At 42.4% G+C, this 17,167-nt stretch overlaps 1 protein-coding gene and 1 pseudogene across 1 annotated transcript; both read left to right on the forward strand.

The window, feature by feature from the left end:
* Positions 1-2,360: 2,360 nt before the first annotated feature.
* Positions 2,361-3,374, forward strand: LOC118540235 (ERO1-like protein alpha; annotated as a pseudogene).
* An 11,155-nt stretch (positions 3,375-14,529) lies between these two features.
* On the forward strand, positions 14,530-16,869 carry CCDC184 (coiled-coil domain containing 184). Its single transcript, XM_036099318.2, has one exon. The coding sequence runs from the start codon at positions 15,049-15,051 to the stop codon at positions 15,637-15,639; it is 591 nt and encodes a 196-aa protein (XP_035955211.1). The 5' UTR covers positions 14,530-15,048; the 3' UTR covers positions 15,640-16,869.
* Positions 16,870-17,167: the final 298 nt, after the last annotated feature.

Genomic DNA, 17,167 nt, shown 5'->3' on the forward strand with positions numbered 1-17,167 from the left:
ACACTGGAGGCATTCTTGCTAATGTTTGAAACAAAACAAGGATGTCCACACTATTACTATAACATCTAACATGGTGTTGGAGGTATTTGCCACAGCACTGATACAGAGAAAGCAATTAGATGTATGAGAATTGTAGAAAATAAAATCATGTGTCTAGAAAATGAAAGCAAAGCAATGGGGAAACTACTGAAAATAAAAAAGATAATTCAGTAAGGTAGCAGGATATAAAAGCAATTGACAGAAGTCAGTAGGCTTCATACATACAGGAAAACTTTATAATACTCCCCCAAAACACAAAGGTAAACTTGAACAAATGAAAGACATACCTTAATTTGTAAATTTAATATAATTTCAGTAAAAGTTCTAACAAGTTTTTTGTTTTTTAGTTAGATAAATTGATTCTTTTTTTTTTTTTAAGATTTTGTTTTTTTATTTGAGAGAGAGAGTGTGCACCAGCTGGGGGGAGGGGCAGAGGCAGACTCCCCAATGAGCAGGGAGCCCAAAGCAGACTCCACATGGGGCTCAATCCCAGGACTCAGGACCCCAGGATCACTACCTGAGTGGAAGGCAGATACTTAACCAACTGAACAACCCAGGTGCCCCTAGATAAATTGATTCTTAAATTCATATGGAAAAAACTAAGTAAGACTTTCCAGGAAAAACCCTGAAAAGAAGAGCAATGGGGAGGGGCCAGTCTTACCAGACATTTAAAATTCTATAAAGCCTTCACAATTAAAAGTGTAGAATTGGTACATGAATAGACAGTTACACTAATGAAACATAATAGAAATACAGTACATAAAGTAATTTAATATATGATAAAGATATTGCAAAACAATGAAGAAACGGACTTTGTAATAAATGTTGCTGAGACAACTGGGTACCATTTGGACATAGGTAAAATTGGATTCATAGGTTATACTGCAAACCAAGATAAACTCTGCATGGATTAGTTAACTAAACATGACAAAAATGGAAACCCTAAAAATAATAGAAGAAAACATGGGTAGATTTCTATATAAACATCACCCATGGGAGTAGTTAGGAAAGCATTTCTGTGACTTGAAATCTAGAATCAATAAAAGATAAATTCTATTACATAAACATTTTTAAAAATTGCATGACCCAGATACCACAAATAAGGCTAAAGGCAAATGATTCACTGGACAAAATATTTGCAACTTAAACCATAGGAAAAAGTCTCCTTAATATAAAAAGAAAGCCTAGAAATAAAAAGATAAATCCAGTGGAAAAACAAGCAGAAGACATAAACATAGTTAAAAATTCATGCAAGTGGCCCTTAAAGTAGTAAGACATACTCAACTCATTAAAAACAAAAGAAGAAGCAAATTACATTACATTGAGATAGCATTTCGTACTGTGTTGGCAAAAATCCAAAAGTTTGAGAGCACACTGTTGCCAAAGGTCTGGTGAAAGAGACATACTGATATGTAGAATGATAATACAGCCCTCAAGGAGGGGAATTTAGTACTATCTAGCAAAATTACAAATGGATGCAGTCACACTTTAACCCAGCAAGCACATTTACCAGACATTTAAAATTCTATAAAGCCTTCACAATTAAAAGTGTAGGGGATAAGTGTTTTCTAGGAATCTATCCTAAAAGTACATCTGCACAAATTTTGAATGATATATGCACAAGGTTATTCACTGTGGCATTATTTTTAGTGGCAAAATATCCCGAATGCCATTAAGAGAGAGGAACTGAATAGTTAAATAAATTATAGTATATAGTGGACTAGTCATACAGACATAGGAATACTTCTTTGCATTGCTATAGAATGATTGTCATAATAATGTGAGGCAAGGTGTATGTGGTAGCTACTTCTTGTACAAAATTAGACATTAAAGAATCATCCAGAAACTAATTAAAAATAGCTATTTATAGGAGGTGGGGATGGGAAACGAGGATCAGCAGGTAGGATTGGAAGAGATTCCTCTGAGTATACCTTTTTTTGTAGTTTTGACTTTAGAATCATGTAATTATTTTAAATAGTCAAAAAGTAAATTAAATCAAAAAGAAAAAAAGAGCAACCCCTAAATTGAAAACAAATTAAGTAAACCTAAGCGTGTGATTGGTAACACAACCAAAAAAAAAAAAAAGATTCATTTCACATGACTTTTGAACGCAGGGCTTTGACCTTTCTTAGTGGGATATATCCTAATAACAAAACAAACTGGGAAGAATCTTAAACTTCATTCTGTAGTTTTATTGTTAATACCAACACTGGTATCATGAAACATTTTATGTATCTTATAGGATAAAGCAAATAAGTTCAGTGTAAGAAATGATAAAAATGTAAAATCAAATAAGTTAAAAATCAAGTGTTTAAATTAAATCTGCAAGCTATAGGTATTTTGAAGAAGGCACTAATCTCACTGAAGAATATGAACAAGCTGAATGACGTAGAGCTATGGATGAATCTTTAAATGAGGAATCAGAAGACCATTCTTCGGTGCCTGAGGCTGATGATTCCCCAGAACACTTCTGTGAAGCTGATGACATTTAATATCCTGATACTGAATATGTAAATTGTCCTTAATTCTGAACATTACACAGTTATAAGGGACCAGATGCTTGGAAGATAGGGGATATCATCATCTATGAAGACAACTGTTTCAAGTCACAATTTAAAACCTTTAAATATTTTAGCTTCTGTTCGAGGGACATGTGAAGAGAACATTTTTCACAGATGGTCTCCATGTACAAAACTACTCTCCAGACTGCCTGCAAGCATTAATGTGCCTCTCAGTGCAAGATAGCCCTCACAGTATACCTGTTTGGAAAAGAAATGAGGATGCCCATTATAGAATTTCACAGTGTGTTTGATGGGATTTTCAAGAACTTGTACTTTCTCTACTTAAAAGAATTAAGGCCTTTATCTAAAGTGCTACCATTCTCTGAGCACCCAAATTTTCAACTGTTTAGTGGAAATGAAGTTTAAGATTCAGAAGACAAAGTTACTCTTGGAAATACTTCATAAAGTTACATAATTTCTCTTGCATTTTTATAAGAATTATTATTTTTGTTTGGAATAGAAAAAGGAGCAAGCTAACTAAAGGCAGACTTTAGGTTGCATTATAGAACTGTTTCAAAAATTATGGATTGTATTTGTTGGTTTAAATGTCAACTGTGGGAAAATATTCAGAGTCAGGGTTTGGGCCCTGCTTCGAAGGCCTTTTCTTCAGAGAAATTGATAGCAAACATAGCAGAAAGTGGGCCCACTTATGAATTCCATCTAACCAGACAAGAAATAGTATCATTGTTTATTACAGTTGGAAGAATTTCTACAAGTGTGAAAGAAATGGAAAACTTCAGGAACTTGTTGCAAAATATTCATTAAAGAAATGAGTTGAGGGGCGCCTGGGTGACTCAGTCCGTTAAGCGTCTGACTTTGCCTCAGGTCATGATCTCAGGGTCCTGGGATTCAGCCCTGGGCTCCCTGCTCAGTGGGGAGTCTGCTTCTCCCTCTCCTCCCTCTGCCCCTCCCCCCACTCCTGCTTTATCTCTCTCTCTCTCTCTCTCAAATAAAATCTTAAAAAAAAAAAAAAAGAAATGAGTTTAAATGTGCCTGTCTCTGGACAATAGAGGCCAAAGAGTGGAATAGTAAGACAGTTTGAAGTCAAACCTCTTATATAAAGTCACTTCTATTAAAAGAGAATGATATTGTTTAAGTAAATAGTTTTATTCTGTGACTTATTGAATTTAAATATGTAAAATATTATTGTGAGCCAAGTAATATCTTGATTATGTGGCACAAATTTTAAAGTTTAAAATTGAACAAAATCATGATTTTCAAATTTAAAAAATTTTTTAATTTTCGCAGGAGGAGATATAGCAAATTATAGACTATAGAAGAAAAGGTTAGAGAACTTGGAAACCTAGAAATAGGAACTATTTAAAATGAAGTACAGAGAGAAAAAAGACTGAAAAAGAAAGGATCAGGACAAAAGTGATCTGCGAAATATATCAAGCAGCTTAATACACATGCAACTGAAGTTTCAGGAGTTGGGGACTAAAAATATATTCAAATAAAAAGTGATGGCTAAAAAATTTCCAAATTTGAAAGTCATGAAATCTAGGCAGAATAAACTTAAAGAAAACATGCCAAGGCACATCCTAATCAAACTGCTAAAAACCAAGGGTAAAGAAAACATTTCTAAAAGTGGCCGGGTAAAAAAGACATATTACACATAGAGCAAGGATTGGTAAACTATGGCCCACTGGACAAATCTGGCCCACCGCTTGTTTCTGTAAATAAAGTTTAGTTGGAACACAGCCCTACACACTCATTTACATATTTGCTAGGGCTGCTTTGTGCTCCATTGGCAGAGTTGAGTAGTTGCAACAGCCTAAAAGGCTTTTATGGTTTGCAAAGCCTAGAAGATTTATTATCTGGCCCTATATATAGTTTAAATCCAAATATTAATTTTATTGATATTAAATGTAATTAGACTAAATGCTCCAGATAAAAGACAAAGGCTGCCAAAATGGACAAAAAGCAAAACAAACAAAAATCTACTTATATGCTATCTACCAGAAATATATTAAAACTTAAGGAAACAGGCTGAAAGTAGATGAATGGAAAGGGATACATCATGCACCCTATTCAAAAGAAAGCAGGTGCAGCTATATTAATGTCGGTCAAAATTTAAGACAAAGCATAAGTAGTGAAGAAGAAAACCACCTAATAATAAAGACGATTCAATTCACTAGAAGTTATGACAATTAAAAAATTTAGATTACACTTACAGCATCAGAATATATAAAGAAAAATTTATGAGGACAAATTCACAAATATAGTAGAAGATTATAATAACCCCTTGTTAGTAACTTGTAATATAAGCAGAAAAATCACTGATATAGAAAATTTTTATAAACAGCTTATAAATTTGTTTAAAAATTTGTACTAATGGATATATCTAAACCTGGCATCCAACAAATGCAAAACATATTCTTTCATTATATATATATGTAATGATTATAAATAAAAACTTGTCTATTAGGCAAATTTCAACAAATTTTGAAAAGTTGATATTGAACAGGAGGTATTCTTCAACTACAATGAATTTAAGCTATTAATCAATAACAAAATGACAATCCGAAAATTCTCATATTTGGAAATTAAGAAATATGAATTTATTCAACAAATATTTAATGCATGCTTACTATGAGCCAGGCACTGTTCTAGGCACTTGGGATTATATCAGAGAGAAGGTAATAATTAGAAGTCTGACATACCAAGTGTTGGGAGAGAATATGGAGTAATGAGAACTTTTGGCATGTTGGTGGAGTATAAATTATTACAACCACTTTTGAAAGCAATTTGATATTTTCTAGTAGAGCTGAAGATAAGCATACCCTATGATCAGCAAGTCCATCCATATGTATAAACTTTAGAAAAATTCTACTTTGGAAAAGCTTCTTATGTGTACCATGAGACATGTGCTAGAATATTCATAGTAGTATTGCTAGTAATAGCCTACATTTGAAAACAAATGTAGAATGCAACTGTAAATACAGATATTTATGCATTGCAGTATGTTCATATAATGGAATACAGTATAACAATGAAAATGAATGAAGCACAGGTACCCCAAAAACATTGATGACATTTACAAATTTCATGTTGTGAAAAATAAGCAGGACATAAAACACTAAAGATAAATTGTGATTCCATTCATGTAAAGTTCAAGAGAATAAAGTCCTTGTGATTCCATCCATATAATATTCAAAAACAGGCAAAATCACACTATATTGTGTAGGGATGTGTAAATGCGTGATAAACTATATAGAAAAGTGAAAAATTATTATCATGACAATCAAGATAGTGGGTACCCATAGGAAGGAGAGAGTTTGACTCCAGCGTGGCAGTGGGGGACTTTGGGGAGGGGAGTGAAGATGATTGCAGTATCTGTTTCTGTTTCCTAGATAGTGATCTATTGCTTTTCTCAATTATAAATGTATGTTTATTTACTTGTATGTATTTGTGTTATATTTCATAACTGATAAGGGTCCAAAAATAAAGGGAAAAAAAGACAAGAAAGGTGTTAAACATAGAGGACAGTGTGAATAAAGGTAGGGTGTGGCACGAAAGTGTGCTGGGGGCATGGGAACTACAAGCAGATTTGTGCATCTGGGAGGTAAACAGTGGAGCAGAAAGTGGTGGGGAAAAATGAGGCTGGAAGCAGTGGAAGCCTTTGGAACATTTAAGCTGGGCTGTGAAAAGGCTCAAATCTGAATTTTAGGTAGATTCCTCTAACTACTGCCAGGGAGAAGGATGCACAGGGAGTAGAGAGAAGGGAAGGGGCAGAGGCAAGGCTGAGAGAAAAGAGCTGTTACAATCCTCTGGGCATGAGATAGCAAGGGTCTGCAGTATGGTGTTGCTTATAGAAATGGGGAGGAGGAAATGGATTAGAGAAATATCTGTGTGCATTTCGGCAATCTTCCTATTTTGAAAAACAGTCACTTCAGGGCTCTTTTAACTTTGGGTTTGTGGTTAAAACGTGGATAGTATGGTGCCAAAATATCACAGAGCTAGTCTCAAGTATATGTTCCCTTCCAATATCTATTTCTTTCCGAGCTAAAATCAGACAGGTAAGACTCTCCCAGTTTTCAAGTCCTCCAAGCAATTGAGGCTCCTTCATCTCAGATATCTATCACTCTCAAGAAGCCCTTTAGGTAGTATGACATTTTAACAACATTTGTTCTTCCAATCCATGAGCATGGAATGTTTTTCCATTTCTTTGTGTCATCTTCAATTCTTTTCATCAGTGTTTTATAGTTTTCAGAGTACAGATCTTTCACCTATTTGGTTAGGTTTATTCCCAGGTATCTTATGGTTTTTGGTGCAATTGTAAATGGGATCGATTCCTTGATTTCTCTTTCTGCTGCTTCATTATTGGTATATAGAAATGCAACTGTTTTCTGTACATTGATTTTGTATCCTGCAACTTTACTGAATTCATGTATCAGTTCTAGCAATTTTTTGGTGGAGTCTTTTCGGTTTTCTACACAGAGTATCATGTTGTCTGCAAATAGTGGAAGTTTGACTTCTGCCTTGCCAATTTGGATGCCTTTTATTTCTTTTTGTTATATGATTGCTGAAGCTAGGACTTCCAGTACTATGTTAAGTAATAGTCATGACAGTGGGCATCCCTGTCTTGTTCCTGACCATGGAGGAAAAGCTCTCAGTTTTTCTCCAATGAGGATGATATTAGCTGTGGGTCTTTCATACATGGCCTTTATGATGTTGAGGTATGTTCCCTCTATCCTTAATTTGTTGAGGGTTTTTATAAAAAATGGATGCTGTACTTTGTCAAATGCTTTTTCTCGCATCTGTTGAGAGGATCATATGGTTCTTATCCTTTTATTAATGTACAGTATCATGTTGATTGATTTGCAAATATTGAACCACCCTTGTAGCCCAGGAATAAATCACACTTGATCGCGGTGAATAATTCTTTTAATGTACAATTGGATTCGATTTGCTAGAATCTTGTTGAGAATTTTTGTACCCATGTTCATCAGGGATATTGGCCTGTAATTCCCTCCTTTAGTGGTATCTGGTTTTGGAATCAAGGTAATGCTAGCCTCATAGAATCTACATATGTAATGCAATCCCTATCAAAATACCACCAGCATTTTTTCACAGAGCTAGAACAAACAATCCTAAAATTTGTATGGAACCACAAAAGATCCCAAATAGCCAAAGCAATCTTGAAAAAGCAAAGCTGGAGACATCACAATTCTGGACTTCAAGGTATATTACAAAGCTGTAGTCATCAAGACAGTATGGTACTGGCACAAAAACAGACACATAGATAATGGAACAGAATACAAAACCCAGAAATGGGCCCACAGCTATATGGTCAAATAATCTTCAACAAAGCAGGAAAGAATATCCTGGGAAAAAGACAGTCTCTTCAACAAATGGTGTTGAGAAAACTGGACAGCAACATGCAGAAGAATGAAACTGGACCACTTTCTTACACCATACACAAAAATAAATTCAAAATGGATGAAAGATCTAAATGTGAGAAAGGAAACCATCAAAATCCTAGAGGAGAACACAGGTAGCAACCTCTTCGATCTTGGCTGTAGCAACTTCTTACTAGACAGGAGGCAAAGGAAACAAAAGCAAAAATGAACTATTGGGACTCCTCTTCAAGATAAAAGCTTCTGCACAGCAAAGGAAACAATCAAAAAAACCAAAAGGCAACCTACAGAATGGGAGAAGATATTTGCAAATAACATATCTGATAAAGGGTCAGTGTCCAAAATCTATAAAGAACTTCTCAAACTCAACACACCCAAAATAAATAATCCAGTTAAGAAATGGGCAGAAGACATGAATAGACATTTTTCCAAAGAAGACATACAGATGACTACCAGACACATGAGAAGAGAAATACAAATCAAAACCACAATGAGATACAACCTCACACCTATCACAGGAAACAACAGATGTTGGTGAGGATGTGGAGAAAGGGGTATCCTCTTACACTGTTGGGGGGAATGCAAAATGGTGCAGCCACTCTGGAAAACAGTATGGAGGCTCCTTAAAACATAAAAAACAGAATTACCCTAGGACCCAGCAATTGCACTATTAGGTATTTACTCAAAGGATACAAAAATACTGATTTGAAGGGGCACATGCACCCTGATGTTTATAGCAGCATTATCAACAATAGCCAATTCATGGAAAGAGTCCAAATGTCCATTGACTGAAGAAAGGATAAAGATGATGTGGTCTATATATACAATGGAATACTAGCCATCAAAAAGAATGTAATCTTGCCATTTGCAACAACATGGATGGAGCTAGAGTGTATTATGCTAAGCAAAATAAGTCAGAGAAAGACAAATACCATATGATTTCACTCATATGTGGAATTTAAGAAACAGAACAAGATGAACATAGGGGAAGGAAAAAAAAGAGAGGGATGCAAACCATAAGAGACACTTATCTATAGAGAACAAACTGAGGGTTGCTGGAGGGGTGGGGGGGGGTAGGCTAAATGGGTGATGGAGATTAAGGAAGACACTTGTGATGAGCACTGGGTGTTACACATAAGTGATGAATCACTAAATTCTACTCCTAAAACCAATAATACCCTATATGTTAACTAACTAGAATTTAAGTAAAAACATGAAACATGAAAAAAAAAAAAAAGAAGCCCTTAAAAAATCTGACTTAAATCCATCATCCACCTCTTGCCCTCACAGTGGATCAGGGAATGATGTTGCTGTCTATCCTCTGTACTATGCTTCTTTCTAGCCTTTCTTTCTCTCTCACATCTCTGTTGATTATTTCCTTTCTTCCATTAGACCTTTGATTCAAATTATACCCCAGCATCACCTCCATGCTCCATCTCTAAAGAACCTTTCTCCATAATCACTGTTTCCAATGAAGAGAATTTCCCCCCAAACACTAAAAAAGTCCACAAGTGTGAAGCAGAGGGGATGTAGGTCTCCACATACTCATTACAATTAAACACCAGGAACGTCAGTGTTCTAATCATGTGAAATTGTGGGCAGTCCCTGAGCTACTGGCAGCTTTCTGGGGGCAGAAAATATATAGAAAGATGGAAGGTACATGAAGCCCTGTATCAGGCATCATGTTTGGCTCCAGAGCTCCAAATGGCAGTCTGTGGCCAACTACCCAGAACCCTTGGACTGGAACTAGTCCTGTCAGAGTGGCACAGGATAAATGACTGAATGTACAGTGAGGGGGGAAAAGGTCTCTGCAAGTGTTGACACAAAAGCAGCTGTAATGCAGAAAGGGGAGATAGGGTGAACACCAGCACAACAGGTTTAATTGGAATGACAGGTGATTTTCAGTGGAAATTCAGACTGCATAAGAAGGAATTCTTGCTTTTTTTAAAGATTTTTTTATTTATTCATTCGAGACACAGAGATACAGAGAGAGAGAGAACATGAGCAGGGGGAGAAGCAGAGGGAGGGGGAGAAGCAGGCTCCCTGCTGAGCAGGGAGCCCGATGCGGGGCTCGATCCCAGGACCTGGGATCATGACCTGAGCCGAAGGCAGACGCTTAACCATCTGAGCCACCCAGGAGCCCCAGGAATTCTTGCTTTGAATAAAGTTAATATGGAAGAGAAAGAAATGTGTGTGTGGGGGGGGGGGTGGCCTTTTTAAGACTCCTAAAAATAGTTTGAGGGCAGAGAGCAAGCAACTGAAAGTCTTGCTGAGGCTTAGGTGACGGGGTGTGTGTGTGTGTGTGTGTGTGTGTGTGTGGCTCACCTCATGGCCATGTCTATGACAATAGAGCTCTTGAGACTGGGGACATTTGGACACCCTCTCCAGCCAAAGTCTCATAATGGTTCGGGGTCCTTGCAAACTACCAAGTCCATTTCTCTGTGTAAGAGTAGAGGAAATGAGGGGCGCCTGGGTGGCTCAGTCGTTGAGCTTCTGCCTTCACCTAAGGTGTGATCCCAGGGTCCTGGGATCCAGCCCCGCATGGGGCTCCCTGCTCAGCAGGGGAATCTGCTTCTCCCTTTCCCTCTGCCCCTGCTCATGTGCACTCTCTCTTGCTCATTCTCTCTCTCTCAAATCAATAAATAAAACCTTTAAAAAAAAGAGTAGAGAAAATGAGCAAAACAGTTTGTCTGGAATACCAGACAAACCACCCTCACATGATGAGAATATTTAGTCTGTGTGACAGACCAAACCTACAAGAATGAGTATTCTCAGTCTTTCTTGCCCTCTAGGAAGAGACTCTGTCATTGACAGCTGATGCTCCGGGTACCTGTGCAGAATGGAGGGCAAAATCAAAGGAGCTGAAACAAGGACAAGAAGTTCCTTCTCACAGAAGAGAAAAAGAATACATCCAAGAGGTGAAGTAAGCAGGCTTGAGAGAAAGTCTGGGGGTGTCTGCAGAGAAAGGAGAGGGAATGGGAGCTACAGCTATGTCAGGATGTGTGAGATGAGTAGAGAAGGAGGGAAGAAAAGTTTAAGATGTTTTGCTCTGTGCTGAGAATGCAAATTCCTTTAGAGTTTCCCCAGAGACTATAATAAAAATTTAAAGTGCTTTTAAATTCTTTTTGGCTGTTGGATGTGTTTCTTTTGAATGTGATATCATGCTGAGATGGGCCCCAAGGCAACTCTATGCCATAAAATTTACATCTGGAGAGGACTGTCTGGGATCGTGAACCTTAAGTATAGCAGTCAGCTCTGCCTTGATTTTGATCATCACTCTTGATTTGGGTCAAGAGAGCATCTTCATCATGGCTGTTGGAATTATAGTTCAAAAAGTACACTAGCTCTGGGCGCCTGGGTGGCTCAGTTGGTTAAGCGACTGCCTTCGGCTCAGGTCATGATCCTGGAGTCCCTGGATCGAGTCCCGCATCGGGCTCCCTGCTCGGCGGGGAGTCTGCTTCTCCCTCTGACCCTCCCCCCTCTCATGTACTCGCTCTCTCTCATTCTCTCTCTCTCAAATAAAAATAAATAAAATCTTTAAAAAAAAAAAGTACACTAGCTCTATAAAAGACAGACTGGAGATAAACTGGCGTAATCACAATCCTAGTGAGAATGTGATGTTTGGAACTAGGTGTACCTGATGGAGACCTGTATCTATGTACCATGGAGTCTCTTCCCCCCATTGGCTCAGGAGACTGGGATGAAGAAATAGAACAGCTAGCGTAGTTCCCGGAGGATGAGAGAAAGGCAGGAAGCAGAAGAGGTTATTTTTTTCTTGCTATATGGCACACATGCTATGTGTGAATACTCTAATGACATGGCCAGAGTGCCCATTCAGCCCCCTTTTGCTTGGGAATGGATCCCTTAAACAAACCCTAGGGCACTGGTGTCCAGAGGTCCCAGCCCTGAAACCCAGCCAGCCAACTAAAGCTTCCTTCCTCTCTGTATCTGTCCCCCTTATTTTTCAGCGGCTAGACCCTTCTATTTTTCCTAGTTCCATTTTCACACAGAGTTCCTAAAATGATCTGGTTCTGAATCTGATGCACCAATCGTCTCCTCCTCACGTTTTCAAGTCCTGCTACTAGTCTATCCCCCCAGTTCCCACCTCCCTTAGTTCTCAAATGTCTGACCTGGAACTTGACTGGATCAGCCACACCCCTTGATCTCTGCACCTGTTTCCCATGTTCTTTCGTGCTTCTCCAGTAATCTCCCTTCCCTCGAGGCTCAGACTCCCTGTACTCTCAGCAGACTTCATGCCAGTGCCCCTGGGCGGCAGGAGGTGATCTCATGCTGAAAGCCTTGACATACATGGTATCCTCAACAATAGTGGCAAAAAGCCCTGTATGATGACATAACCCAGCTCCTACTGTATGGGGACGATGGTTAATGTAAGAGTAAGACTAAGATGGAAGGCCCCATATGAGGGACAGGGTCATCTTTATAGGTAGAAGGCAGGGACCCACCTGAAGGCTGAGAAAACTGGCAAGATGAAATCGTCCATGTGAAGTGCTGCTCAAGAATGTAAAGTAACAGACCCAGGCAAAGAACCCAAAAGTCATGTCTTTTCTGGCTATAGAAGAGTTCTCCTGTTATGAACAGCAGGGTTGGACCCATAGGCCCTGAGAACATGCTTGCTATAGTATGATCAGAAACTTACGCTTTGTGAGCTCAGCGGTGTGTGTGTGTGTTTGAGCGCGTGTGTTGTCTCTGTTTCTAGTTTTCCTATATTTTTCTAGTAAAGTTTTTTTGTAAATACCAGCCCATTTCAGCTGTGCTTAGAAAAGCATTTCTGTCTTCTCCTAAGCTTTAAGAATAACCTGTGGGGAACAGGGTGGAGGTAGGAGTGATAACCAAGGAGAGAGCGCCACAAGCTTGTGGAATGAAGAAAGGAATGAACAAGCAAATAGGACTGAATCATTTGTTCTAGAAAATATCATACTGTAGGGTTTTTAATTTGTTCATATATTTATTTTGGGAAACCAAATTTCTAATGGCTGCACAAAACTTTATTATATCAGCAATGCCTTAGGTTAAACTTTCTGCTGTTTAGGTTATTTCCCCACTTATTTCTATTTTAATAATAGTAAAATAGGCATAAACCAAACAGTTCTTTAGTGCTAGAAAAGTTTCTCTGGGCCAGCCCCACTCTTCCTTACTAGAGTAGGCAACCAGGGAAATCCCAAGGTAACATGTTGGCTATTGGGGAACCACTAGTGTACAAAACATTCACCCATACCTAGCCTTTCCCCATCTTGAAGTGATACAATTTGTTTCCCCTCCTTAGATTTATTTCTACGTATGAAATTCATCTTTAGTTTCTGACCACTTGGCTTCTCCAATTTACTAGGGTCATTACTAGTTAGTATGCTGCTGCCCAGGTGCTTTTGCTTCTCAATCTCAAGTCATCTGTAAATATATTACATTCAAATTTTCTTCCTCCTCTCCTCTCCCACTCCACTCCTCAAATAGGGAAAGGAGTTGTCACAAAGGTTGAGGCACTCAGAGTGTGTCTGTACATGGACACTGGGCCTATGGAGGGGAAACCACCCTCACACACACACTGTCCCCACCCATCCCTTCCACACATGGCTAACAGTTTACCCTTTCCCCTGTGAGCTGATGCAGAGTGTTATTCAGGTAAGAAATAATATTATAGATTATCCAGTCCAATTCCCTAACAGATCAGGAAGATTATTCATCCAAGGTCCCTGAATTAAAAGGCAGAAACAAAATTGAATTCAGGTCCCCTAACATCAGCTGTGTGTGGGCTGGAGAGTTCTGGATGAGGGAATGGGGTCATAGTGGTTCCTGTTAAAGTAGTCATTCAATAAATACATAGAGCATTTACTTACTACGTGCCAGGCACTATTTTAGGTGCTGGGGATTCCGTGATTGAGGGCGTGGAGACAAACCTCTGCCCTTATGGAGCTTTCGTTCTCAAAACGTAAGTACTTTGCTTCATCATCATGGAAAAACTCCCAGTGCCCAGGGTAGGAACGGTTGGGTCTCATCTCATATGGAAGGGAATCCCATCCTTTCTTAGCTTCTGTGCTATCTACAGCGAGAGGGCTGATTTACTGCAGAAGCTGAAGGGAAAGGCGGAAACCTCTTAGTGCCCTCCCCACCCTCTGCACCGCGGAGGCCGGGCGCGCCCCAGCTCAGGTCTGGGATTATTAGCGTCGGCCTCTCCACCCTCTCTGCTTTCCTGCGGACGGCTGGAGGGCAGAGTAGCAAGACCCGGCTCTAGCGCCATCCTCTGAGAAAGGATTGCGGGTGGATGAAAAATCCTTCCAAGGCAGTTGCGCTCAGGGTCTAGCAGCCAGACTGGAGGAGGGACGCTCTCTCCCTGACCTGGAGGTTTATGCAGCAAACTGCTCTCTCATGCTTCCCTATTAAGCATCGCAGCCACACGCTCTTTCCACCCAGCTGAGGCCACTGCAGCGTCCCCTCCCCTCCTGCCCCACCCGCTAGTTCAGACTCCAGAGCCCCACTGCAGCTTCGCAACCATCCTTCCTTTTCCTCGCCACTTCCTGGTTGCCATGGAGACACACGTCATTTACGTGCCGTGCGACGCCTTGGAAACAGGAGCATCCGCGGCGCCGCTGGGAGACCCGCCCCTGCCACTCCAACCACACTCGCGGGCGCTGCCCGTTGATGGCCGGGGTTAGTCCCGAGCGGTACCCACTGCCGGCCTCCACCCGGGCCCCTCCGCGAGCGCTTCTGTGACCCAGAGAGCCCGCGGGCACTTGCAGCTCGTGGCGCCCGGAGGGCGGCGCTGACACGGGCGCAATTCAGGAGGCGAGGCAGGTCTGGGCGCTTTCGCCCCGGGGCAAGCCGGAGAGTCGCCGGCCTGGGACTCTCGCCGGGTCCTCGTCCCGCCGGCTCTTCCCGGCCTCCCCCGATCCTGCCCGCGCCCTCCGCCCGGGACTCGTCTCCTCACGTCGGCTCCCGGCCCCTCTCGGGAGCCTCCTCTTCCCTCGGCTCCTCCCCGCCCCTCCGGGGACCTCTCCCCCATCTCCGTCCTCCCCCCACGCCGGAGGCCGGGCTGGACCGGACCCAGAGCCGCCACCGCCCGCTTCTGCCATTCAATGGAGGACGGTCCGCTGGAGATCATGACCAAGGACGGCGGCGACATGCCGGCACCTCTGGAGGTGTCCACCGTGCCGGCCGTGGGGGACGTGATCTCCGGGGAGTACAACGGCGGCATGAAGGAACTGATGGAGCACCTGAAGGCCCAGCTGCAGGCCTTGTTTGAGGACGTGAGGGCCATGCGGGGGGCCCTGGACGAGCAGGCCTCGCACATCCAGGTGCTCTCGGACGACGTGTGCGCCAACCAGCGGGCCATCGTCTCCATGTGCCAGATTATGACCACGGCGCCCCGCCAGGGCGGTCTGGGCGTGGTCGGCGGCAAGGTGAGCTGCCCCGGTGCCCCCCAGGAGCCGGAGACCTCTTCGCCTGGGATCGGGGACAGCGGTTTGCTGGGTCGCGATCCTGAGGACGAGGATGAGGACGACGATGAAGAAGAGAAGGAGATGCCCAGTTCCACCACACCCACTAGTCACTGTGAGCGCCCCGAGAGCCCCTGTGCTGGTCTCCTTGGGGGGGACGGGCCACTTGTGGAGCCCCTCGATCTGCCCGACATTACCCTGCTGCAGCTGGAGGGCGAGGCCTCTCTGTGAGGGGACTCCGAGGGGGCACTACTTTCCCGGGCTGGCTTTGGGTTTCCGAGTGCATGACGCGAGGGGACTGAACGGTGCGGTGCAGCATGCTTCACTCCGACCGCTGCTCTTGTGGGTCAGGCAGAGAGACTCCCTCGAGAAAGGATTTATAGGGTGAAGGACTTTGGGAGCATCAAGAATTCTTTCTGCCTAACCAAGGGAGACCTAGCAAACTGCGGAAAGGTGAGGTTCCGGGAGAGGAAGCGCCCATCTCTGGACTCCCATCCATCCCCTACCCTGCCCATTCCCCCTCCCCAGCCAACAGGAGAACCCCTGAATTGTGTAAATAAAATTCTGCTTTTTCTATTCTGAAAAAGGACTTATCTAGGACTATGGCAAATAATCTCTAACGATTTACCTAGAAATTAAGGAATTGGGGGTATTCTGTTCTGGCAACAGAAAATTTCCCCTTCTGCTGAAATCCAAGATATTCAGTGCTCTGCAGAAGCCTCTCCCTCTCACAGATCTCTGCGGCTGCTGATTGGTAAAGGAAGCTTGAGGAGGGATGCAGCCCTAGGAATCTGGGTGAATGGGGTTCCAAGGGCCCCTGGGCTGGGAGGAGCTGGCTATGAATGTGCATGAAGACATAATAGCTCAACCTCTAGGATTTTTGCATGCAGAGCGGATCCTGCCTTGTCACTGACTTCATCTGGGATTGCTTTATCCACTCACTGGGGCTTAGAGAACAAAGAGCCCAGTACACAGGCAGAGACTTGGGGGTGCTCAGCAGCAGCCCAGATTTAGGGGACGTTTGAGGGACTCTTGGGGGCCGCAGCCAAAAACTGTCTCTCTCCTGGCTACACCCGCTTAACTTCAGTTCCTTTTCCTGTCAATTTGTCCCTGCCCGCTGCCTCTCGGTGTTGCCTCCATAATGTCTTGTGTGTGTTATGTGTGCCGACTTGTGTAGTAGTGTGTGAGCCCTGAGGGGCAGGGCTTGTGGCTCTGGTGTTAGGGTCAGGGGGCTTCAGACCCTTCTGTGAGCCCCAGGCTATCATGGCGCTTTCCCCTCCCCTTTCCTCTTTCCCCCACAACCAGGGCATGGAGCATGTGGCTGTCCTGAGGTTCCCAACTGATGTGCCTCCCTCCCACCTCCTCAAGTAGTGACTCTGTGTGCCCTTTCTCCTCCGCTGTGTATTCCTTCTCAATGCTTTCCTTGGTGTTAACCTTAATAAAGAGGCGTCATCTCCCCTCCTTGCTGACTGGTACTAGGGGGATGTCAGGGTGGGGCTTCTGGGCCCACTACACGGACCAGGGCTTAGGGGGAACTGCAGGGACCATGCCTTCCTTCCTCTCTCCTTGCCTCCAGTTCCAAGGAGTTGACTGACCCTGCCCTGGTCGGACGTGCATTGCCAACTCTACCTACTTTCCCTTCCATCCCGGACCTTGAACTCAAGCTGGATGGGGGGGTGGGGGTGGGGAAGAAGGAGAGCGTATGTGTTGAGTATCCCAAACTAACTAGGGTTTTTAGTAGCAGAACTCTGGATGTACA

Source organism: Halichoerus grypus, chromosome 6, assembly GCF_964656455.1.
Source record: "Halichoerus grypus chromosome 6, mHalGry1.hap1.1, whole genome shotgun sequence".
In the NCBI taxonomy this organism is placed as follows: Eukaryota; Metazoa; Chordata; class Mammalia; order Carnivora; family Phocidae; genus Halichoerus; species Halichoerus grypus.

Coding starts and splice junctions, on each gene's coding strand:
- CCDC184 (XM_036099318.2), top strand. CDS start 15,049: ATGGAGGACGGTCCGCTGGAGATCATGACCAAGGACGGCGGCGACATG.